At 40.3% G+C, this 25,883-nt stretch overlaps 1 protein-coding gene across 2 annotated transcripts in view; it reads left to right on the forward strand.

Annotated features, from left to right (window-relative positions):
* The window catches only part of LOC142949521 (potassium voltage-gated channel subfamily KQT member 5-like), a 100,881-nt gene that overhangs the window by 70,449 nt on the left and 4,549 nt on the right, over window positions 1–25,883 (forward strand). The window contains exons 2-12 of one of the 2 annotated variants that reach the window (XM_076091213.1): window positions 1,966–2,056; window positions 2,825–2,951; window positions 7,683–7,858; window positions 9,493–9,618; window positions 11,610–11,720; window positions 12,006–12,101; window positions 13,036–13,130; window positions 14,984–15,010; window positions 19,002–19,225; window positions 21,661–21,769; window positions 24,059–24,190. In XM_076091213.1, coding sequence (XP_075947328.1) covers window positions 1,966–2,056; window positions 2,825–2,951; window positions 7,683–7,858; window positions 9,493–9,618; window positions 11,610–11,720; window positions 12,006–12,101; window positions 13,036–13,130; window positions 14,984–15,010; window positions 19,002–19,225; window positions 21,661–21,769; window positions 24,059–24,190 — 1,314 coding nt within the window. The remainder of the gene's footprint in view (window positions 1–1,965; window positions 2,057–2,824; window positions 2,952–7,682; window positions 7,859–9,492; window positions 9,619–11,609; window positions 11,721–12,005; window positions 12,102–13,035; window positions 13,131–14,983; window positions 15,011–19,001; window positions 19,226–21,660; window positions 21,770–24,058; window positions 24,191–25,883) is intronic. The other variant, XM_076091214.1, reaches the window with a different exon arrangement.

Raw genomic sequence — 25,883 nt, forward strand, 5'->3', positions numbered from 1 at the left:
TGTGAAGGTGCGTTTGTGTTTGTGTGTGTGTGCGTGTGTGTGTGTGTGTGTGTGTGTGTGTGTGTAAACCAGTTTAATTTTCAGCCATGGCTGTTTGAAAGGTTAAGAGCTCTGCTACAAGTGCAGAGCGAGACACTCCAGATTAATTCTGCCGCCTCTGAGCGCAGATGACACACAAGGCCGGCTGAGAACGCTAGTTTGTGGGATTAATTAGTGAACTTGGTTGAGAGCTTAATGATGCTGTCAGGGTGCTTTTCAGTTATTCTCTACCCTCCTTTTAAAGTAAATATATTCAAAATCGTAACACGAGGTTGGCTATGGATGAAGGGAGTTGATTGTCACTCTGTAATTTTCGGTCTGACAACCTTGTAAGTGCGAGAGGCGTAGGTGTGCCGGTGACAAGGGACTTGCTTTTCAGATGACAGCACCACAATGCTTGTCACTGGATGTTTTCCTCCAATTAAAATCACATTATTCAAATCCTGTATTTGTGAACAGAGCAAACGTTTGATACTTAACGCTTTTGCTTCACTCCGAACCTTCAGTAGCTCTCAGCCATATGACGGAGCAAGAGAAGAACGTATGGGTTGAGAAATAATGACATAACCATCCACATGGCTGTGGAAAATGTTGAACTCCATTTTGACTCTCTGGATGTCAAAGAGGGCCTGACTGGGTCAGAGCGGCAAATTCCTGTACTGTACTATATGTAGGCTACATGTAGGCTATGGGACACTGACCCACTGCACAGCCACCATTTTCACACAGGCGCCTTTCAAACACTGGATGAAATCCTGATGGCTCCAGATTTTCAAGCTTGAAAGAATTCCTTTCAACTTTGAATTGTTGTAATTTGAAACGAAACAAAACGCAACAAAACTACTTGGTTATGTTTTAGTAAAAAAAAAACAGTGTTTGGCTAAAAATAACTACGTTATGTTATTTAAATTACAGATATTAAAATATCAAAATAAGTCAACATCGGCTTTTGTTTTCACACAAGATACGAACGGCGGTCTCCTGGTCCATTGTCCAGGAAAAAATAAGTTTCCCTCTAAACGTATCTGGCAATGCAGTTTTGTTGTATGGCAACGTCATTTTTAGGAGATCAGGCTGGCTCATACTATCGTGACACCAGTTCCCTGGAAGTGAACGTTTTTAACTGAAAGTTTTTTTTACAAATCTAGATGCATAAAGGTTAGAGCTTAGCGAATGTTCTGCAGTTTGAATAGTTAATGTGTAATTGTACAAACGTGAAGCAGGACATGACTTGACTGTCTGCTCTCTAAAAGCCTGCACAAAGCATGTCAACCGGTCTTTCTCCAGCAGGCTTGAGAGGAGATCTCAGATGATAAAACACAGATGTGCTCTCCCTGTTTAGCATCACGAGCCACCGTAGCTCTAAACCCCATGCTGCTATTTCAGACAATGACGTGTTTTTTGGAAGATTTTTGCGATGGAAAAAAAACATGTTATGGTTATGAAGATGGCAGGCTACGGTTTCCTGGCGGAGGGAGCGACATTCGGAGTGTGGAAATGGTTGGAGTCTGCTGGTTTTCCAATAGCCGCAGTTTCACTGCTTATTTCTTGCAAATCGTGTTACACAAACAAGCATGATTAACTTGATATCTCAGGAAATTGAATAATAGTCGGCCTCATGGTTCACTGCAGAGAGGAAATAGGTTCTGTGAGTGTGCTGCCAGGTTGTTCGTGTTCTGCTCTTACTTCAGTGCCAGAATGGGTTCAAGAGTTTGTCACAAAGGAAAATTCCACTTTAGTGCACTTTTCTGTGATCAACAGCATATTTGTGTCCAGTGAAAATTATATTTTGGAGTTTGAGATTTGATCTGCTGGTTAGTGTGGTCGTTTCAGAGGTCAGACCATTGATGTAATTCTAAAAGATTCCAATTTTGTGCGTATTGTATTTACGATTCTTTCCTTTTGTTTTTCTGTTGCTCTGTTCAGGTTCGTCTTGGTCTTCAACTGCCTGGTCCTCTCTGTGTTCTCAACCATCCCAGCTCATCAGGACTTCTCCTCCTATTGTCTCCTCATTCTGGTAAGAAACTGGAAAACCATCAGCCAAAAGCTGAGGGCTGAGACAGTCACAGATTTCGCTGCCGTGTGCACTGCTAAGCCCTGCAAAACCTTGCAAATCCGGGTGAAATACCCAGTTTTTAGGGAGTCCCGTGCAAGGAGATACATGCTAATTGGGATTTTGCAGTTTATAGGGACAATGTTAAGTACTGATTTTGTATTATGAAGAGGAACTCCTCTATAATTGAGGGCAGACCTAGACTTCTAGGTCAGTGCCTCCTTTGTTTAAGTATCTGCCCTCAAACTGGAAACTTTAAGTGCAAATAACACTAAATGTAGTTCAAAGTTACCCTCAGAAAGAAAGTCAGACGGGCTGAACAAGCTACTACATTACAGTCATTATTTTTTTTTAAGCAGACGCTTTTATCCAAAGTGGGCACAAGAGCAAAGATGCTTTTAAAAAGACTAAAATCCTCTTACTGAAAGGAGAGGTCTCTTTTTTTATTCAGTCGACCAGTTACTGTGCATGATTGCACCTGCAGCAGTAGCTACAATTTCACAAATTGTATAGTTGTTATCTAATGGGAGCTCAATGTGTGTGCATTATTAACGACCTGTCACAGTCATTACCAGATACAATACTTTGTCAACCTGGCGTCCATTTTAATGTTTGATGATGTATTTGTAATGGTTAACATACAGTATGATGCCTGGAAAACCACATGACTATCTTCTGTTACCACCATTGACACGCTGACAAAACAACTATTGTGTCTGTGTTTTTGAACAGGAGTTTGTGATGATTATAGTGTTTGGGTTGGAGTACATCGCCCGTGTCTGGTCGTCAGGATGCTGCTGTCGCTACAGAGGATGGCAGGGACGAATCCGCTTCGCCAGGAAGCCTTTCTGTGTCATAGGTGAGTTGTTGGAGCACACCTTTTGATTGAGTCTATTTTGTGGAAGCAGATACAGATAACCCTCCCCAAAAAAGTAATCTTTTCCAGTCAAAGCAGCATTCCCTCTCCTTCATTGTTTCAACTTCCAGTTGCCTTTTACTTGCCCTCTATTGGACCTCAGTTGTGCTCTCTGTGAAGGCACTCAGATGTTGGACGTAAGCACTGTTCCACTGCACGCTATTGACCATAGTTTGCTCCTGTCAGTTACAGTTGTGGTCAGAGCTCATAAGAGCAGAGAGCATTTACGTAATGAGGTTGCATTAACTGACTTGTATTCTTTCCACTGTTTAAACATGGATCTCTCTGCTCCTTCTTGGAAACTACAGAAGAGCGCTTGAGGGAGGGAGACCAGGGCTTAGACGTCACGCAGGGTGCCTTGAGCTCCGTAGTCACACTTTGTACTGGGTGCTGTAGTTTACCAGCACTGAGGGAATATGAGCATTAACAAAAGGGCGGAAATAGAGACAGAGGCAGGGAGGCTGAGTGTGAAAGAGAGCATGAACTAATGAGAGAGATAATGAGATAAAGTGAGGAATGAGTTGAACTCAGAAGACCTGAGTAGTACGGGATGTGGTGGTAGGAGACATGATGATCAGTCCCATCATGTGTTTGTGGCTTTGACATTTATCTTTCTCTGTGTTCTTGCTTCTGTGACTATATATATATATATATATATATATATATATATATATATATATATATATATATATATATATATATATATATATATATATATATATATATATATATACAGTTGTGTGAAAAAGTGTTTGCCCCCTTCCTGATTTCTTATTTTTTTGCATGTTTGTCACACTTAAATGTTTCAGATCATCAAACAAATTTAAATATTAGACAAAGATAACACAAGTAAACACAAAATGCAGTTTTTAAATGAAGGTTTTTATTATTAAGGCGAAAAAAAAATCCAAACCTACATGGCCCTGTGTGAAAAAGTTATTGCCCCCTAAACCTAATAACTAGTTGGGCCACCCTTAGCAGCAACAACTGCAATCAAGCGTTTGCGATAACTGGCAATGAGTCTTTTACAGCGCTGTAGAGGAATTTTGGCCCACTCATCTTTGCAGAATTGTTGTAATTCAGCCACATTGGAGGGTTTTCGAGCATGAACCGCCTTTTTAAGGTCATGCCACAGCATCTCAATCGGATTCAGGTCGGGACTTTGACTAGGCCACTCCAAAGTCTTCATTTTGTTTTTCTTAAGCCATTCAGAGGTGGACTTGCTGGTGTGTTTTGGATCATTGTCCTGCTGCAGAACCCAAGTGCGCTTCAGCTTGAGGTCACGAACAGATGGCCGGACATTCTCCTTCAGGATTTTTTGGTAGACAGCAGAATTCATGGTTCCATTTACCACAGCAAGTCTTCCAGGTCCTGAAGCAGCAAAACATTTTTTTTTTTTCCTTAATAATAAAAACCTTCATTTAAAAACTGCATTTTGTCTTTACTTGTGTTATCTTTGTCTAATATTTAAATTTCTTTGATGATCTGAAACATTTAAGTGTGACAAACATGCAAAAAAATAAGAAATCAGGAAGGGGGCAAACACTTTTTCACACAACTGTATATATGCTATTTGACATGCCCTTTGCCCGGCGGGGATGAGAGTTAGCACCTCCAAATCTGAGGCCATGGTGCTCTGCCGGAAACCGGTGGATTGCTCCCTCCAGGTGGGGACGGAGTGCCTACCTCAAGCGAAGGAGTTCAAGTATCTCGGGGTCTTGTTCACGAGTGAGGGTAAGATGGAGCTGGAGATCGACAGACGGATCGGTGCGGCTGCAGCAGTAAAGCAGGCGCTGCACCGGACCGTCTTGGTGAAGAGGGAGCTGAGCCGGAAGGCAAAGCTCTCAATTTACCACTCTGTCTACGTTCCTACCCTCACCTATGGTCACGAACTCTGGGTCGTGACCGAAAGGACAAGGTCGCGGCTACAAGCGGCCGAAATGAGCTTCCTCCGTAGGGTGGCCGGGCTCAGCCTTAGAGATAGGGTAAGGAGCTCGGTCATCAGGAGGGAGCTTGGAGTCGAGCCGCTACTCCTTCGCGTCGAAAGGAGTCAGCTGAGGTGGTTCGGGCATCTAATTAGGATGCCTCCTGGACGCCTCCCACTGGAGGTTTTCCAGGCACGTCCAACTGGGAAGAGACCCCGGGGAAGACCCAGAACACGCTGGAGAGATTACATCTCCCAGCTGGCCTGGGAACGCCTCGGGATCCCCCAGAATGAGCTGGAACATGTTGCCGGTGAGAGGGAGGTCTGGGTCGGCCTGCTTGGCCTGTTGCCACCGCGACCCGACCCCGGATAAGCGGTGGAAAATGGATGGATGGACATGCCCTTTGAAAAATAATCAACCAATGTCTAAATTGACTACGGTACCCTTAAAGCAAACAAACAAAGATTGTTTACTGTTTCTGTGAAAACCCACCGGCACCACACTGACTGAGGGTGTTGTGTGTGTTCCCGTTCATGTATGTCTAAGTGTAGTTTCCTATATGTACGAGTGCATCAACGTACTTATTGGAGCCCCAGAGTGAATAGAATTAACTTACTGAAGGCAATATCACCACAAGTGATGTAAGCTGTGGCTTTGTCCTCTGCAGTCATATATACCCCATCGGGGCAAATCCGTCGACATGGACACTCCCTGGGAACTTTGAAATAAACATCTGAATGAACAACTCCTGCAGCACAGCTTCACTGGGGCTGCTCATGAAATGTGTTTGTGAATTTCTTTGAATGACTGAGGATGGATTGTAACACCACACCATTTTTGTGTTTGATTTGCCTGATGGTCAGAACACCTCATGCTGCAAATCGGGCGTTTCGTTTACAAATGTTTATATATATCTTACTGTGCAAAAAAAAATGATGACCTTGAATTCTCATTCAATACAAGATGTAAAAAAAACAACTTTGTTTTTGATTTTCTGTTATCGCATTTCATAGCTGTTGCTGTTTTTGCAAATGGTAAATTATCTTAATAAAATGCCTGACACAAACGATGGCACTGTGTGTCGGGAGGAAGCTTGGGGAAGTCGGTACACCTCTAAATAAAAATCGATTTGGGTGCTTGAGAGATTAGAGGGCCGAATTACTGTTGGAGTGCTACCAACAGATTTATTTATCCTTATTTGTGCCTCTTCCGGCATTAAACAATATGGGAATTTGGTACTGTATTTGAACAAATTGAGGTAGTGAGTTCAAAAGTTTGAAATCTTATGCCACTAAAGCTTTCATTGGGTGCAGGCGGAGGTCTGAGAGGACTGCTCTATATCTTTGAATGGTCTTTTAGGTTTTAGAAAGTTGTCTTTACAAATGTATGTTATATTGTATGAAGGCTTTGTTTTGTAAATGGAGAACAAAACGCTGTACAACTGGAAGCTGAACATTCACACACACATTCACCCTTCTATCATTCACTTTCCTCACGTTTTCTCTCTGCACCGTCAAAGGGAGTGAACCCGTTGCTGCCCTGCGGGTGCCCCGGAGACTCTCATCTCCGAGGTGTCATTAATGTATTTTTCATGGTGCTGCTGCTGACTTTTCCCTCTCCCCACTCTGGGTCTGCCCACTGGTTCATGGTTTAGAAGAGAAGCCATTAGACAGAACTTGGTCAGCATTTTCTCTCAGAAACAGGTTTAGCAGAAGGACGGGAGCTGACATCTTGCACAGTGTGAACTAGATAACACTACTCAAGGGTGTTTCACATGGAAACATAAAAATGAAATGAGAAACACATCTGAAACTTGTAGACGTGAGAATCTCACTGACATGTCGTGTGGAGATCCTGATAATTTCAGATCTACTCTGTGTGGAAATATACTCTTCATAGAAGCTTCAGCTTATCTTCCACACTTTCCTGTTTGTGTCCACAGCAATATTGATGTAGTAGCCAGGCGACGTATACAAACAGCATATATAGGAAGAGCGCACAGAACATTATTGTTATTATTGTTACTGTTGAGTTGATGCCCACGGCAGATTATGTCAGCTTCAGTAATATGGAGCCTTTGTTGGGATAAGTTGCCACAGTGAGGGGTGAGAACGAGGTGACAACAGTGAGTTGCTGTTATTACATGATAGACATCAAGCGAGTCCCAGATATTCTGACCTCCAGGCTTGGATGAGTCATCCTGCCTGTCTGGTTAAAGGGCCAGTTTCACATTAAGATTAATGTTAGTAAGATATACCTGCCTTTAGGTCGAACTTCTTAAGCTATCGGGGTGAATGTTTTTCTGCTCCTATGAGACTTTTACATTTTTTAAAGCATGTGGAATGTATTTATAGAACTTTATCTTGGATGAAACAGTTTTTCCGGTATTTATAGTGATACAAATATTGACTTTGCATCACAAAATCTTAAGCAAATCACCATTGTTTAAATTGAATGACCTCAGTTGACTTGAATGTTTATCAAGAAATATAAAGTAAATGCACAAAATTAACACAAAGATCATTTTTAAAAAGCGTGCAGGAAGAGAGCTTTAATCATACTTTTACAAAATAACGTAGCACATTAAAGGAAGCCGAGATCTAGAATATTATTTCCACTCGGTTAAATATACTATGAAATTTATACGATTTAAATGATCATGATGCCAGATATGCTGTATTTTGTTTCCAGGGTTGAGTCATAACGAGTTATAGTTGTCCCTTGTGCATGTATCTTCTCTGCCCTCCAGACATCATTGTGCTGATTGCGTCGGTGGCGGTGGTCTCGGCGGGTAGCCAGGGCAACATCTTTGCCACCTCGGTGCTGCGGAGCCTGCGTTTCCTGCAGATCCTTCGCATGGTGCGAATGGACCGAAGAGGAGGCACCTGGAAGCTGCTGGGCTCTGTGGTTTACGCACACAGCAAGGTGAGCTGCCACAGAGGAATGGCCAATGCGCACGCACACACACACACACACACACACACACACACACACACACACACACATGTTGTTAGGCATAGATCAAGATCGCTGGGAACTTTGTGTGAGCTCCAGTGTGAAGTACTGTAGATATAGTACACTATGTTTACATATGTTGAAATTGTGTTATTGTATTTTAAGTAGACACATTAATAGGTACCTACACCTAAAGAAACCAATGCAATCCAATGCACAGCCCTGTAATAAACCTAGCTGAAGCCCAATACTGTGTATTAAGGTGTTGATCAAACTCTGGACAGTTTAAAAGTTATAGTTAGTGGTAGTGTATGTGCAAGGCATATTGTATACTAAGGTGTTTCATATATGTAAATAGTTGTACAACTCATTATGAACACCTTTGGTACCTTTGGCAAAGCCGTTACTTACCCGGTCAGATCCACTGTATAAAAATATTCATATAGTATTCAATTAAACTGTTCAACATTTAATTACAGACATTTAATACAAAACGGTACTGAAACGATTTTTAGAACTTAAAGTAGTATAATTTTAAGACTGTGCATGCAGCAAGGATGTGTTTTGTAAGAGCTTTGTAGAAAAGGGTTTTGGGCCTCTGTAGATGATTTATGGAATTTTCTCGCCAAACTATTGTTTCTAGTGGATTGTGAGTGAAAACATTACCCAAAACAACCAATTATGCAGCCAGTCGCAGGTTGTTTTTGTTTTGAGATATCTTTCTCCAAAATAATAAGGGTAAACTGAATTTAATCTGTGGTGTTCGTACAGTCTACAGTTTTCAAAGGATATATTTCAAAACATTTTTGAATCCTATAACCTACAGAAGGGTGAATACTGGAGTAGAGGATGTGTATTGGCAACAGCATCCACCAGCTAGTTGCCGTGAGCAGCAGTAAGAGCAGATAGCAGCAGCGGGTAAAATCAATTGACATAAAGGTGGCGGCTGAGGTGGCATTTGGTACGTTTTCAGCTTGCAGTGCAGTGGAGGCATTTGCTAGCGATCAACATCAGCTAGAGCAGTAAGCAAAAGACCTGGGTATTTACATTAAATGTTATGTTAAGGACCGTGTACTGGTGGTCAGGGTAGAGTTCTGCCCTGTCAACATCACCCAAGTATAAATCAAGGAATCTCTGTCAGTCAGTCTGTCCGCATAGCTCAAGAACTGCTCATCTGATCTGCTTCATACTAGGTGAGTGTATTGCTGGGAATCTAAGGGAGTGCTTTGTCGAATTTGGGGCAATTTTTCACCAGTCTTATTGATGGGTAGATGTTGGAATAGGTAGAATCTTCATTTACATCTGCTTTGCTATCAGAATTCGCTGTTCAGCCTGCCGGAGCTGGCATTTATTTGATGAAAAATGCTGGAAAGTGCCAGCCTGATAACCGTAACAACATGTACCTGCCCTTGTGCACTTTGATATTTGAGTTTTTGTGAAGGAGACTACCTGGGTGTTTTAAAATAATCTACAGCGTTTGATGCCGATTTAAAACACAGATTCAATAAAAGGTGGATTAAGGTTGAACTGTTAATATGCAAAGTGGTTTTTTTTTGTGTTAATAAAATGACTCTCTGAAAGTCAGTTTTGATGTCTGCCTGCAGGAACTGGTGACCGCCTGGTACATCGGCTTCTTGGTTCTCATCTTCTCTTCGTTCCTTGTCTACCTTGTGGAGAACAAGTTCAACAAGGAGTTTGCCACCTACGCTGATGCTCTGTGGTGGGGCACGGTGAGTATGGCGGAATATCTGTTCTGCTTGTCAGGATTCAGTAAAATCTCCTAATTCAAGGATAATTTATTGTCATTATGCCACACAGGGTGACACAAAGAAATGTAGTTGTAAAGCGTTTTCTACACCTGACAAACAACAAAACAAAACCTGTAGTGCATCCCTGTGCATCTTTTGAACTTGCATCAGGAGGAATGAAAACAGCAGCATCAAATCAATTCTCTGGGCAATATGGCTGACATCTTAACATTAAAATATGGAATTGAAGATGGAAATGAAGATTTAACAGCTGCCAGACCAGTTTCATTCCACTTCCAATATATTTCACTATCTGGTGAATTTCTATAATTGATTTCTTTTCACAGACACAGTCTCGTTTCTTGTGCAACAGGAGATCTCAAAGTTACACTTCTTACAAATCGGCACTGTTACCTCTTCACATAAATACGTCCAGCATTAGACGGTAATATTTTTCTCCTATTCGATTTGTCATTGCCTTCAGCATTGACAGCTCCTCCATAAACATTAGCCTCGTACAGCTCCATTAACCACCATTTTCATACCGGCTCAAAAAAATCATAATGATACCGAAAGGTTCCAGCCGCCTTTGTCCTGCAAAGCAATAAGAGGCTGAATGAAAGATAATACCGACTGATTAGTCTGAAAGAACAGAGCGATAGATGGATAGATGGATAGATAGATGGATAGATGGATAGATAGATGGATAGATGGATAGATAGATGGATAGATAGATGGATAGATGGATAGATGGATAGATGGATGGATAGATGGATAGATGGATAAATGGATAGATAGATAAATGGATAGATAGATAGATAGATAGACAGATATTACTGAAGGCAGGCAGTTTTGTAAGCAGTGCAAATTCTAGGCCACAGCCAGATTGATTTGCTTCTGTCATTAAATAGTGAATACACTAATATATATTAAATACCCCTTTTCAGTAACTGCCCTCTCATTGTGTCTTCAAAGACCATCCCTGTAGTAGAGTAAGTCTTCACACATAAATGACAGCAAGAACAGACATGCAGTGCTTCAAAATTAATTTCAGCCACAGCTTTCAACATTGTTCTTGGAGCCAAGGCCACACTGTACAGAGTCTCCACACAGATCCAACCACTCAGACTGCGCGGCCTGAAGGCATCATTTTCAAATCATGCCTCTATGTGGCAAGTTCAAGCATGCAAACGAAACAGCATGCAAATATAATACAGTTAGAACACCAGACCAAGACGCATAACTCAAAGTAGTCAAAGAAGGCAAATACTGAAAATACGAGGTTAGTTGACTAATTCTAAATAATTTGTGTAATTTAAGAGAATACTGACACATCAAGTTCAGCCCTCTTAGATAAATACTGTGTAACCAGCAGATGCATTTTCGCTCAAGTCTGCCACGAATGTTAAATAGATGCTTCAGAAACATTTGCCACCACCTCAGTAATATGCCACTGAGTGGAATTTAGTTTTTGATGCACAAAGCAATGAAATGTTAATAATAAATCTAATGTTAATAATGAATCATTTACTAATGCTTTTTAGATACTTGACGAAATTAAGGATGATTAATGGTAATATTTCTTAATAAACTAAATACAAAGGCAAGCTAAAAAGACACGGGTCCTGCTGAATGAGAATAAACAGTTTTATTAATGAACTGATAACCCATAAGCTGTTCTTATTAATGGTTTATAACTGATCTATACAACACTGGCAAGCAGTTTAATAATCATTAATTAGTTACATCTTATAAGACCTTGATAAAGAGTGTCTATTAAAAAAAATGGTACCAAAAGCAGCATGTCTTTTAAGAAACAACTTCCTGTCATCTGTTTTTTATCAAAGAAATTGTTTTCTGAGATGATATTTAAATGATATACAAGTAAAGCTTATATTTGTACATTTTTCCTCTCATCTGTATACGTTAATATGATCATTCAGGACCTGATAATAAATCCTATGTTTTCACAGATCACCCTGACAACCATTGGTTATGGGGACAAAACACCAAAGACGTGGACAGGACGGATGTTGTCCGCAGGGTTTGCCCTCCTGGGAATCTCCTTCTTTGCCTTGCCAGCTGTAAGTCTGTATTCTTCATTCTTCAGGTGTCAGAGAGGATGCATGTTTCAGTGTTATTCTGACGGATCAGTTTGTGTTTAACTCGCTGCAAGTTATTTACATAGCAAGATAATATTTGATTGCAGGCCTTTGAGGTTTACCTAAAAACAAAATGACCCTGTCATTTTCCATGCAGCCACAATGGACGTTCTCGTCAGTATTGCAGTTTATGAGCAGATCAGTGATACTTGACAGTGTTTGGTGTGCACACACATCCAGAATTTAATCCTGTTAATATCATACCAGGGTATTCTGGGCTCAGGCTTTGCCCTGAAGGTTCAGGAGCAGCACAGACAGAAGCACTTTGAGAAAAGGAGAAACCCAGCCGCCTACCTCATCCAGGTAAAGCAGACAGCCTGCTCTCTTTCTGTTTCTCTGACAAACATAACTGTTTTTGAGCTAGAATATATGAACATTATTATAATGAGTTGTTGCTGTTATTAAAAAACAAAATACACCACAACATCAAAGTAAACTTGCAATATAAAATGTATTCTTCAGTTTCTCGTTTTCCTCCGTTGACTCTCCGAAACCATGACACAACCAATAAAAAGCCCATAGCCTGTAGCTTCACTCTGCCCTGCCCTGTGCCCCATCATCCTCACTTTGCAGTAAGCTGCCTCATCTCTGGGAGTTTTTTTTGCCCTTTCCAGACTTTAAGGCTTTAAGCCTAGAAACACCAGTTTGGCAAACCCATTCTTGCCATCCCTCTCTTCATGTGATTCACACATTTCCTTTTATTGGTGCTGACCTCACGTTGTCCTCCTCATATATTTCTCTGTGCGCTTCCTTATTGTCCTCTCTCACCTACTTTCCTCCTACATGCTTCTTCATTTTCCTCCTCTTTGGTTTCCCCCTCCCACCTATCTCTCCCATCTCATGTTCCCATCTCCCCCTTTTCCTGTACTCCACCTCTTGTCGTCTCCCCCTCCTCTTCATCCTGTCCGTCCCCATGTTGTACCAGGCTGCGTGGCGTTATTACTCCACCGACAGCACCAAGCCCTACATGAACGCCACTTGGCGGCACTATGAGAGCCTCCTGCCCTCCCACAGGCATGTATTCATGCCTGACCTCCGCCCAGCCACAAACGTGTGACACACCTGTTTTTTTGTTTTCACTAATCAGCTTTTTTATTTGTGTTCTATTCTCCTCATCCTCTTCTTCCTTTTTACTTCTTAATCCCTCCTCTCCCTTGTTTTTGTTGTATTTATTAACTTTTTTATCCCTCCCATTTATGATTTATTTTCTTCCTGGTTTTGTGTATTCTGCATGCAGTGTGTTTGGCGTAGTTATGCGGCTGATGAGAACTCGGTTTCCATTGCTACCTGGAAGCCTCACTTGAAGGCGTTGCATACCTGCAGCCCTACAAAGTAGGTACCACTATGGTGTCTGTGCCACTCAAGCCATCTTTTCCTATACTTCAGTTCTGTCCAGTTATCTTTTTAAAATGATTCAACCGTTTTCAATTTGTTTTTCTTTGTTTTGTTAAATGTATCTGTGTTGCCCTCTTTATTTACATTATTTATGCATTGATTTTCTAATTTTCTTCTCTTATGATAAATTGGTTCACAGCCAAAACAGATCATTTCCAGGCTCCATTAATCTCCGCTTGCTTGAATCAACAAAAAACGTATTTCTGAGCAACCCTTCATTTTTGCTGCTATTATATAAATGAACATTGTATCCATCCAGAACATTTGCACTGAGTCAGGCTCTCTGTATTTAACTAAAGTCAGTTAAGTGCTCAATGTGCCAGGGACACCGAGAGTCTGAGGCAGTGACTTCAGCATTATCTCAGTATCTTTTTTGGATGTCAGTTGTGGCCCCAAATGAGCCATAAAACTTTTTTGAATTTGCAGCACTTAAGTCTCTTTCAATAAGTAATAAGTAATTTAGAGGCACAGTCAAAGATACTCTATAACAAGTCTGTGTGTTTTGAAATGGTGTACACTTCCTGTCTCCTAAACAGGGGTGTTCATGGCGTATTCGCCTCTCCCCCTCATCCTCCCTCTTGTTTGGAAGTGTTGGAAAGGCTGAAAGCAGATTGGGTTATATCTGCATAATGTATTTATATCTATACACAGCTTACAAACATATTTATATTATGGAAATTAGTTAGCTAGGGTGTTTACAAACGTTAGTGCCAAAGATATCGGAAGATTAATGGCTTGTGAAAAATGGGACCAATATGTACTTTGTTGACGATCTGGCGAAAGAACAGCTCATAATCGATTCAGTGGCTTTGGTAGCAAAGAACCCCCCTCATTCTGGAAATCACCAATATTATTTAGCAGCATATAAACTTTCTGCTGTTCTCCATCTAAATATACCAGACACATTTTCCAACCACTATTTTGTGAATCGAAGAGTTGGCATAAAATACTAACCAAGCACTCATTCGGGTTCGTTGTCTACCCCCCCGTGTACACATCGCAATGACGTTCCTCAGAAACACGTCTATGGAGCCTGGAAATACTGTGAAAACCATCTGCAAGGCATATATCATGTAGTCACACAGTTATTCAGAGACGCTGCTTAAAGTGATTACTGTTAGTGACCTTCAGTCACTCAGTCCCCATCTCTTGTTGCAAGTGCTTCCTTAGATTGTGCTGATAGTCTGCATGTTTTTAGTGAGCCTGCTGTTCGTTGAGGTCTATTTCCCCTGGAATGCTTATTATTGATCGACGTGTTGCTACCATCAAATCTCCTGCAGCAGTCGTTAATGCAAACATATTTCTACTGTGCTGATGTAGCGGACCATATCAGTGTGTTTTCAGGTTTTAGCTCCTTAAGTACAAATCACGTATACCTACATTTTTTTAGTGCAGGCTATAACATTTTTTTTTCTTTATCCGGGCATCCATTGATTTCCATAATTTCTGTACACTCTACCATTGCTCTACTCATGACAAAATTGCTTCTTTGACAAAAAATATTTCAGACTGGATATTCACTGTAACATTACGTAATCAACTTTCAAGAGTCTTCCAATCGATTTTTATATTGTTCGAAAATAAAATGGAAAAATGCATTAAAATGTCTGAAACACAGCAGTGTGGTTTTTCAACATGCTTAGCTGTAATTTAAAGTCTCTGTGATTTGTAATAAATCAGCTAAAATATGCAAAAGCACTAGTATGGTCCTTTAAGCACAATTGATGATGAAGTATTTTGAAAAAATGCTTTCTAATATATCTTTTCTTCTTCTCATCTGCCAACTTGAGGAAGGAGCAGGGAGAGTCAACCACAAGGTTTGTAACTGCTGTTTCACTGAACAAGCACTGTCTTCTATTAGGTTGAATAGGGCTGGTTATTAAAACGTAATACTTTTTTGAGACTGAATATGAAAAACTGACATGTATAGTTTGAATTTCAATTTTTATTCAAGCAGAGATCTTGTGTATCAGAACACTTAACATCTGAGAAGTTTGGCTTCTTAACAAAAGAAAGGATTTTGTTTATATTACTTAAACCTGAATATATAGATTTTTGTCAATATATGCACGAAGTGCAACAAGCTATAAGCATAACATTGACATATTGTCACCTTGAAGGGCGTTAGGGCGAACGTGTTAGCAAACACTTTGCTATTTAAACATCCAGCAGACTTGACTTGAAAGTTCGCATTCATTTATTGACAGTACGATATTATCTGTTTGTAGCTCTGGTCTGGTCTCCACCAAGGAAAAATACCATTGTTTAGCTGCTTGATATACTGGCTACTCTGCTTTTTGGTCCTGGACAGGTGGTGCACAGTGGGTTTTATATTAAAATAAAACATCATTATGCTATCTGTACCAAAACTAAGGTATTGTATCGCCACTATCAAATTGTGTCTAACAGTACCCAGCCCTATTTGGGGAACAACATCAAGCATTATAAACCCAAAGACCACCGTTGCTCCACTTCTGTTTGAACTGCACTTTGATAGAGAGAGAGAGAGTTAAGTTAGGGGGTGTTGAAGGCTGTGGGTAATGAAATGTTGACCCTCTGATAGCGACCTTTACACTAGCACTCTCTACGACTCATTGTTTTATCTTTCGGTTTGGTTCTATCATCTATCTTTCTTTTTTATCACTTGTTCTCCTCTCCAATACAAAACATGCACATCCTGAGGCTCTCAAATACAAGCAGTCATACACATCCTTACATGCATGCACATATTTCTCTTTTTTCAGCATCCTCTTGCCTCAGGTATCTATTATACTCTTATAACAAATTGTATTCAGCTTGAGTCTCTATTCATATTGCCAAATGTTCTAACGATATCCTCATGGAAGTATTTTAGCTAATAGCACAAGGGGAGGACAGCATGCAGGGCAGTGAGGGCTCAGTGATGTAATTTGTTGTTATGAAACACTGAATAAACGTTGGTCTGTAAACAACCACAGCAACCGTACTGTTTTTCCTTTGAGCCTGGCGTCATATATGAACTCTATATCCTTGCAGAGGAAGCCAAAGAATGCAAAAAGTAAATAACCAAATTAAGCAGATTGAAATTTGAGAGAATCAGCCTCACCTGCACGTCAAGAGCAACATTTGCACTGCAGAGCTGGAGAGGAGAATAAAAGCCACACTGTACCATACAACTGGAGCTGCCTTACTTTATTCATCAGCTAGATTTATTTATTAATCTTCAAAGTAATATATCACAGACGCGCAGTGATAAAACACAGCTGTAGGACAAAAAGAATTACATGAAAAATCAGAACAAAGTTCTGCATCTTAATACCCTCTGTGAACCCACAAGTGTCTGTCGAAAGGTTACTGGCCTCACACTGGTGACTAAGGCACTTGTTGCCATGGCCCATCTGAATCCACATAGTTAAATTGGGGATATGAACACGAAGTGCGTGAGTCACCAAATTGCAGCCTTTTTCAAATGGTGCTGTAGATGTTAATTTTCCTCGACTGAGCTCAATTGCCTCCATTCTGCTGCTTCTAAATGTCGATGGTCGGCAAATCAAAGTGGCGACAGAAACTCTGCGGTATTACTTTATATTTTGTAGCCTTCATACATAGTCTTACAAAGGATCATTGCATTTACATTCAGGTTGGCTTTAAGCAACATGAAACAAATTATTAACAGTAAGAAGCACAAGAATCACATAAAAAAAATAGGCAAGGGTAAATATGGGTAAAGAAGCTCTTTCACCTCACAAAACATTCAGAGTTAAATATTTTCTCTCCTTTGTTTCTGCATCATGTAACACATCACCGTTTGTCTCCCCTTGGTTTTTTAGTAAAATTCTTAGTAATAAACAGAAGCTACTGAGGAGGCGTACTACTCGGAAACATAGGTACAAAGCAGTTCTGCTCCCCTGTTATATGACGTTTTATTCAGGAATGCTGACTAATTCTTGGTGCATGGGTATCTGTAGGAGGCTGTGCGCCCTCAGACAGGGCAGAGTAATTGAATATTGCAGGGAGACATCAGTCACCTTCATAGTAATACACTATCTGCCTTTGTTTGATCTTTGCCTGAGCAATGCGCTACTTCTGCTTGTTGTGATTTTGGTTTTAACTACATTTGCTCTCAGAATATTTGAACCTATTGTTGGTAGCAGATCCCCTGTGAAATAATGAACATCTGTAAGCTTTTTCCTGACTGAAGAATAATTTTACGTCACGGACCGACATCATGTTTTTCTTTATGCAGCTCCTGGAGTTACATCTCAACTTCTTATCACACTGTACACCTTTACCTGTATACAAACTTTAATTTATAATTATTTGTACTATGTTTCTGGTCACTCAAACACGTCATGTTCCTCTGTATCCACAATCAAAGACAAGTGATATTCTATATTTTTTCTTGTCAACAAAGCTAGTGAAAAGACTAAAACCAGCGATGGATTGAGCAATTAGCAAGGTAGCTGGCTAACTGGCCAGCCGCTAAATTAGTAAATCATGACAAGTTCATCCACACACTCTTGTCATAGCTATCGCCAGATATCTCAAATGTATGTGATATTGGTTGTTTTCCATCCACCGTGACGTAATCGTGACTTAAAAGGGTCTATAAAGCTCCATTGTTGTCCATAATCTATTAAAAACTGATCGATGAGCCACACTGTTGCACTGGGTGACGTTACCATTAACATGACCACTCTCTTTTATTTTGACGCAATCCCACACTCACTGTCCTGCTGATGTAAATCCTGACTAGAGCACCAAATGTGTATTAATCCGCAGCTGAAAGTACTGAAAATAACCATTTACTGCCATTTGAGCGTCATTTGATAAAGCCTACCAGCTCTTTTAGGAAATTACTGAGCCATTTTTAGAAACAACTAAATATATATTTGACCCGTTTCTAAAGATTGACTGCTTCAGTTGGAACCACTGAGCAGTTGCCACAAAGAGGGACACAAAGACACACAAAAACATTGTTGGTTTTGGTCTTCTCATTTGATTGGCCGACACGAACATAAATATAGATACAAGCCTTATCCTTTGATGTAAAACTACTCATGCTCAATACAATACACAATACCACTTTTAAATGAGCCATGCCTGAAGCTAGTGCACTGTATTTGCATGCAGTCATTATATAAAGCGGCACAATAACAGAATCAGCCGCTCCCTTACTTTCTCTTCTTCTCATTGTCCTGTTCCTTCCCTTTACACAAGTCATTTTCATCACTTTTCTTTCATAACCTCCCCTTTCATGACTCGTTACGTGGCACTTATGTACAATAAATCCTTTTGCTTTAAATGGTGATGGAGGGTATGGTAAGAAACGTGTTACGATACAAGCACAAATGAAAGTAACAACATTTAACCATTTAATATGACAATGTGACATTTAATTTTCATTTTGCAACATGCTAAATAATTGGTCATATCAAATGACATACTTTAGCTAATGCAGTGGATAAAAACACATCAAGACACAAGCTACACAACACAGTGGAAACATCAAACCTAACCTGAGCTTGCATTTTGTGGAAAGCACCTGCTACAATGCTGCGATGCATGCTCGTCTTTTTCCATCTTGTCCTGCAGCCCCTCAGCCTCATACTAGAAGATAAAGTTCTGGATGATTACATAAGACAAGATTGTGTAAAGGACATAATGACATGAGGCTTGGATGATTTATGTTGCTGCTCTTAAACTTTCAACATTAACATATCTTCATATGTCATTCCACCTCTTCACAACATCATCCCCTTCTTATTCTTCTCCTCACTCCAACTCCCCTCCCTACCACTGTTCATTCATCCCTATTTCACCCTACAGTCAGAAGTTGAGCTTCAAAGACCGGGTGAGGATGGCGAGCCCCCGAGGTCAGAGCATCAAAAACAGGCAGGCGTCTTCAGTGAACGAACGGCGGTCTCCGGTGGCTGAGGCTGGGACAGAGGCCACGAGCCCTGCCAAGGTACAGAAGAGCTGGAGCTTCAACGACCGCACACGCTTCAGACCCTCACTCCGCCTTAAGAGCCAGTCGCGCTCCACCACTGACGGTGAGTGACACTGTCCCATTATTCCCCTTCCAGACAATGTTTAACTTAGCTTTGGATTAATTAGCAGTTCTAGGTTTGGTGGCGATTGGTGCTACCATTGAATGAGATTTTAAAAAAAAAGCTTTTTGAGGCAGCTGATTAATTACAAAACGCTAAAATCATACATATCTTAAAGAATAGTTTAACATTTTTAAAATATTGCGTGTGTTCACTTTCTTGCCTAGCGCTAGCTGAGAGCTCATTAATTAGCACCTTAAGTCTTGTGTGAAAACTAGTTGTGGTTTTATGTGCTGGACTTTTTTGTTGACCGGGCACTTTAACTGAGTGTTATTGTCACCGTGAGGTTGCCAGGTAATTAAATAGCTACAGTGTAATGGTGCCATTTTCTTTCTTTAGACTGAGCCAAGTTTCCCCGTGCTTCCAGTTTTTATGCTAAGCTAACTGTTCTGTGGCTCTCGCTTCATATTAGCAAACATAAATGAAATCCTTCAAATCAAACTCTCAGCAAGAAAGAGAATACAAAATGTCAAACAATTCCTTCAAGTCCAATCATGAGGTAACTGTAGCCCCCCAGCATCACTACATGTATTTAATTGAGGTTTATTTACTGACCATCCAACCCACAATAAATGGTTGTGCCCACTAATTCAGGCAAATGAGTTGCGGAATGCTAATGGTTATTTGTGCTTACTTCGTTCGGCCTGGCAGTGCCGGCCTGGCAAGCCCTCCTGGGTAACAGCCAGCTGGTGTTTGTGGTGGGTGGACTGATGGATTGATGGAAGGTGGGGGTGTTGAGCTCCAGCAGCCACAAGGGGGCTCAGAGGCGGCCAGCTGGCTGAGGCCTACTGGTGGAGAGGAATCAATAACCAAGCTAGCCAAAACCAAACTGGTTGGCTGGTCAGCCACGCTCCTTCTGATCATTCACTGTCACCGACATGTTGGCTAACTGAGATGTTAGAAGAGGGGTATTTGAATAATTCATGTTTTGTTTAATGGAGAGAATCATTAATCAGCACTGCTTAACATTTTCATCAGGTGACACACTATCTTTTAATAATAAGCAGCTTTGACTCATTGTATTACACACAAATGAAAACATTTGAGCACATGCAGACCCTACAGGCTGTGATATATTAAAGCATTTCATTAAACTGAGCAAATGGCTCAACTCTGCTGTCCAGTTCTTGTGCTGTAACCCTCTGCGTACCTCCTCCAGGTGTCGTAACTCAGAAGGCCCATAAAAAGAGCGGCATTGTCACAAGGTTGCACTGTTAGCGATATATCTGCAGGCACACCAGAGGCCTGTTCTTTGCAACTAGTCTGCTGTTCTGGACAGCAGCTCAAAACACAGTTTCTCTTCAGTGTATAAAAATAAAATATACGTGTCTTCCACTCACAATTCAGTTCACTTGAGTCCAGTCATTTTCAGCATGTTTGCATGCATTGCTGTTTAATCACTAATATCACAATAATCAGACTTTGATAAGGTCCATGTGACCTTTACTTTACAGGTAATGCAGCTAGATTTTTGCTCTGGGACACCCTTACTTCAGGTTTCCTAAAGCTTCACAAATTATTATTTTTTTATTAAGTGTATCAAATAGCCAATGTGAAAGTGGTTGCTTGATAGTGATTGCCCGCCGATGCTCCAATGCTGCACTCCTACAGAGCAGTTTAGCTTCTTTGAGCTCATTGCTTTTGGTTTTCTGGCCCACAAACTCTGCTCTCATCAAACTTGTCTCCAGCAGCAGCAGCAGGCAGCCATTTTCAATGAAGAATCTCTAGTAAACCCACTGTATGCTCCCCGCTTAGCACCGAACGGCAGACAGGTGAAGTTAGCGACTATAGCTGGTGCACACATAGGGGAGCATTTAGCAGCTAAAGTCAGATATTTCCCTCCGGAGTAGGTGGAGACCAAACACACACCTTAAAATTACAAATTTAGATTTTCATTCCTCAGGTGGATGAAAACACAACATGCTAGCAAGTCTGCCTGACTGTAACAATTTTAATAGGTGATAATATGTCAATCTTTTGTTTTCAGCTTGTTCCACCATCCTCCCACAAAATGTAAAATGCAGCTTAACGTTTTTTTAAACATCACATAATGTTGCGTCTGAAAGTGACATGGAGGAAGGAATTACGTTGTTCTTTTTTGGCAAAAATTAGTTACTGAAATGTTGCCAAAAACCTCCCTGTTCTACAACCACGCAGGGAGGACTGATAATAGTGGCACGAATCTGATCACTTTCTGCGTGTCAGCTGAGGTTTCAGAGTAGTAAGACTAATGCAACACAAGTAAATGCACTCCCCAAGTCCCTGCCTCACAGTAAACTGTTTTATGCATTCATGTAAAATGTTGCTGGGGACATAATGTAGTCTGATCTATGAACAATATTGAATTTATCCTCCTTTTCTTGTATCCTCTTTCCCAGCAGACTCCAACATGGCAGGGGAGGATGGCTACGATGAGAAAGGCTGTCACTGCGAGATCTCGGTAGAGGACTTGCTGCCCTCCGTAAAGTCTGTCATTAGAGCTGTCAGGTGAGTCAAAGCCTCCTTCGATCCAACTGATACTGAATTAGTTATACTGCCAAGCTTGCATGCGAACAAACCCCGATTGCAACCCCCTGTTAGCAGCTCACCTGATTGAACATGCTCAGGGGATTAAAGTGACCGGAGGACATATATTTTTTATGGTTATTTTTAGAGATCATCTCGGGTTCATGTGATTGGATAAGTGTTGCGACAGGAAATATGGTTAGTGGGAGCATTATCAATGAAAAGTTATGTAAAGTGACAGAACCATGATGTGAAACATATAGTCAGACAGGAGCAGGACATTTTTTATGAACCAGCAAGAATTAAGTCTTAAATATGTTTACATTATGGTTCAACTGTTTTAAGAAGAAAGACCCAGATCAAATCTAAACAAAAGATTGATTTAGAGATAATATTATAATTTAAGTTTGACTTAAACACCTATATTTATACTTCAATCAAAGGGTAGTTCTGATCTGTCAGGTAATATATGGCTAAACCCACTTGATTTAAAAAAATGGATTTCTTAATTGTAGAACTGATCAACTAAAGTTAAAGGAGAACACCACCTAAATTAAGAATTCAAATATGTTCTGTCCATCGCCTAGGAAAGTTCAATCAATATTTATGAACATGAGGTGCTCTCTCTCTTATAGCCAGAGACCAGAGAAGTCTCACACTTGTGATGTCGTCAAGCATAAAGGCTTAATAGTGATTACCTCCAAACTTATGTTTTCATAAATTAAAAGTTAGAAAAAGAAAAAATACTTTTTTTTCAGGTTTTTACTGTGGGATGAAAACAGCAAAGTGCTAATTGTTCATTTGTTAATGTTAGGGACAGATGTAGTTTTCATACAAAGGACCACATGTTTCAGTAAAAGCTGCTTTAAGAAAGCAATTTTATTTTATAGTCTTGCTGCGTTTTGAAAGTTTGCAGCAATAATCTTCACATTATGGCATCACATAATGCTTTTTTATTGTTTGAATATATTAAAAGACACTCACATTTTTAAAATCAATCTTCCGTGTGTGTGTGTGAGAGAGAGAAGGATTGTAATGGATGTAACTATTACAACTATTACAGTGGCGGCATTCAGCTGTTGATAGTTCATTAGAACACCCCAACTCACTGTTTCCATGACTTTGCAAAAATAAACAAACGTACTTTTAATGTATAATATACTGTAGATTTTATAGCTTAAGGTCCCATTCCTAAAGGATACAAATCTTACTTATATGTCTCTGCATTTTGGCGTCTTACATAATAATCACTTATGATGCAGCATAGATTCTTTTAAATGCATGAAACTTAGCATCAACAATAACATTTAGATTATAGCTAAATATATATTTATGGTAAATGGTTATGTTCAATGGAGCTGTACAGCGCCTTTCTAGTCTTTCGACCACTCAAAGCTCTTTTACACTAAACGCTATTCACCCATTGACACCCATTCATAAACTGTTCAGGAGCAATTGGGTGGGAGGGGGGGGTCACATCGACAAGGACTAGAGGAGCTGCGGATCGAACCACCAATCTTCTGATTGAGGGATGACCCGCTCTATCTTCTGAGCCACACTGTTGATATTGTGCATCAGAAACCATTACGTGTGTTTATGAGTGTGGTCACAAAGCATTATGAATGCATTATATTGCACTGTGAATGCTCATATAAAGGACTATAAATGTATAAAAAGTGCAAATTTCTTGCCATTTTCTTCCAAAGTTGAAACTATTTGGTTATTTTACATTATACACATTATGGTGGAAGAGTTAAACTCTTAACCGATAATACCTAATGTTATTTTATGACTTTGACTGTTGCTTAATTAATCCTGAATATTTGATGTTCTGTTGAAATACTTCATATTTGAAGCCAGGCTTAGTTGTATTCCTCTTAGTCCTTAAGGACCCTAACGCAGATTCCTTCCTCACACATTCAGTCAAACTCTCTTGAATTTTTCCCTGAGGCTTCGCAGGTGCATCAATTCAGAGCTGCTTTTTCAGCATGTTAGTTTTACTTTTACGCAGCTAAAATAAGCAGCCACAACCTCACTGGATGTTTTTATAATGTTCAAGTGATTGTTCAGGTGTTCTGACTGTTTGCGTTGGTGTGAAGAAACACTTTGAAATAAAACAAGGAAAATAAAGGTACGGTTTGGTGTGTTTTCATTTGCTACAGTTTTTGAAATATCTCTCAGCTTCTGGGTAGTGACTGCAGGCCATGTGTAAACTGACTATAACAGCTCCTCCTTGTGGCTGATTTATGAATTTATCTGCGGTTTGTGCAGGATAATGAAGTTCCATGTTGCCAAGAAGAAGTTTAAGGAGACCCTGCGTCCTTACGATGTCAAGGATGTGATTGAACAGTACTCTGCCGGTCACTTGGACATGCTGTGTCGCATCAAGAGCCTGCAGACCAGGTGGGATGACAGACTACATACACTGCATGACAACAGCTGTCAGACTTCATTCCTCTAGTCTTTGCTGTCTATCTAGAGCTGTTTGAGCACACTGTAACTGATTTATCTGTGTATGTGCGTGTACATGTGTCTGTGTGCACCTGCACTCATACATGCATGGGTATATGTGTGTGTTATGCGGATGTTTTGTTCTTTGCATTTTGTGATGTTGTATGTATGTGTATGCACATGTGTACCTCTGTGTGTGTTTGTATGCTTGTGTGTTCCCTTTGCTTCCCTCACAGGCTGGACATGATAGGCCCACAGCCCCTGAGCAGCCGAGCCAAGACCTTTTCCTCCCCCTCCCTGCCTGTCTATTACAGCCAGGGCAGAAAGAACTCCACCCAGGGGGCAGAATGCCCCCCCCCCCATCCTTCACATGACATGGGTTCAATTCACTTCTCATTCAATTCAAGAAGTACTAAAACAGAAAGAAATCTGGATTATAAAACAAAGTTGAACTTTCCTCTTTGAATTGATTGATCTGTAAGTGAGGTGAAACCTTTCTTCACACATGCACTGCTCTTATCACACATACACACACACACACACACACACACACACACACACACACTTCTGTCCTGGATATGAAGTCATCCACTAACAAAATTAATGTTTACAAAATATTGAGTTTGGTTTGGGCATTTGCTATTTTTTTTATCCGATGAAACATACTGGTGAATTTGCAACCTAACTAACACATATGATGAAGAAACATCTTCTGTAACACACGTCCAGGTGTCCGCACATACTCTCAAAGTACAACTGTGTATTATTAGCGGCCATCGCTGCAGTAATACTGACCCCTGCTGCTGTTGACTTTTAGGTGAAACTGCTGCATGCAGTTCATACGGTGTCTTATACAGTGAGAGTTTTCAACCACATCTTCCAGTCTTCAACAATAGATGGGGTTTGTTCAGTTGTCATCACATGACCTAAGTGATGATACCAGTTAACACATGGTCTTAAGCTCTGTTTGTAACTGCACACTAACATACTATATATATATATACTAAGTATGTAGTAATATATAATATACTGTAGAAAACATATTTAATACTACAACATTGAATAATTTTAATTTTCCTTATGATAATACAGGGAAATATTAAATGCAGTACATATCGATTGAGTATGCAGTACATTAGTATGTGATTGGCTTATCACAAAAAGCATGATTTCTATGCTTTTATGATTATGTGCTCGATTAAAAGGCATTTTAGACTTTTCTTTTGTCTGATATGACCACATCAAGTGGCAAAAACACGTTGTGACAAAGACCCTCTCCATTGCAGGCATTTGTGGACTGTTTGAGACAACAAGAGACTCACACACAGAGTTGAATGTTTATTATACAGTTCTGATATGGTCTCAGGAGTAATTATTGAAGGTCGGGCCTGTAGACACAAACATATTAGTGGTTTAGTTATCTTTAACTAAAATGATTGAATATATTAATAGTGCTGTCAAAATAACCTGCATGTTCAAAGCACTTACCTCTGCTGTGTTTCCTCTCCAGGGTGTTCGTCCTAAAAGAGTCCCCAGGGTACAAGAGCACCATTTTATAGTTCCGGGAAGGTACCATGTGGTAATTACTAGAGGGGTTGTAGGCAAATTGAATCCTCTATTCGGGCCGGATATGATCTCTATCGTG

The sequence above is a fragment of the Anarhichas minor genome, unplaced genomic scaffold, assembly GCF_050575085.1.
Source record: "Anarhichas minor isolate MPS153535 unplaced genomic scaffold, ASM5057508v1 ptg000014l, whole genome shotgun sequence".
Taxonomy (NCBI): domain Eukaryota; kingdom Metazoa; phylum Chordata; class Actinopteri; order Perciformes; family Anarhichadidae; genus Anarhichas; species Anarhichas minor.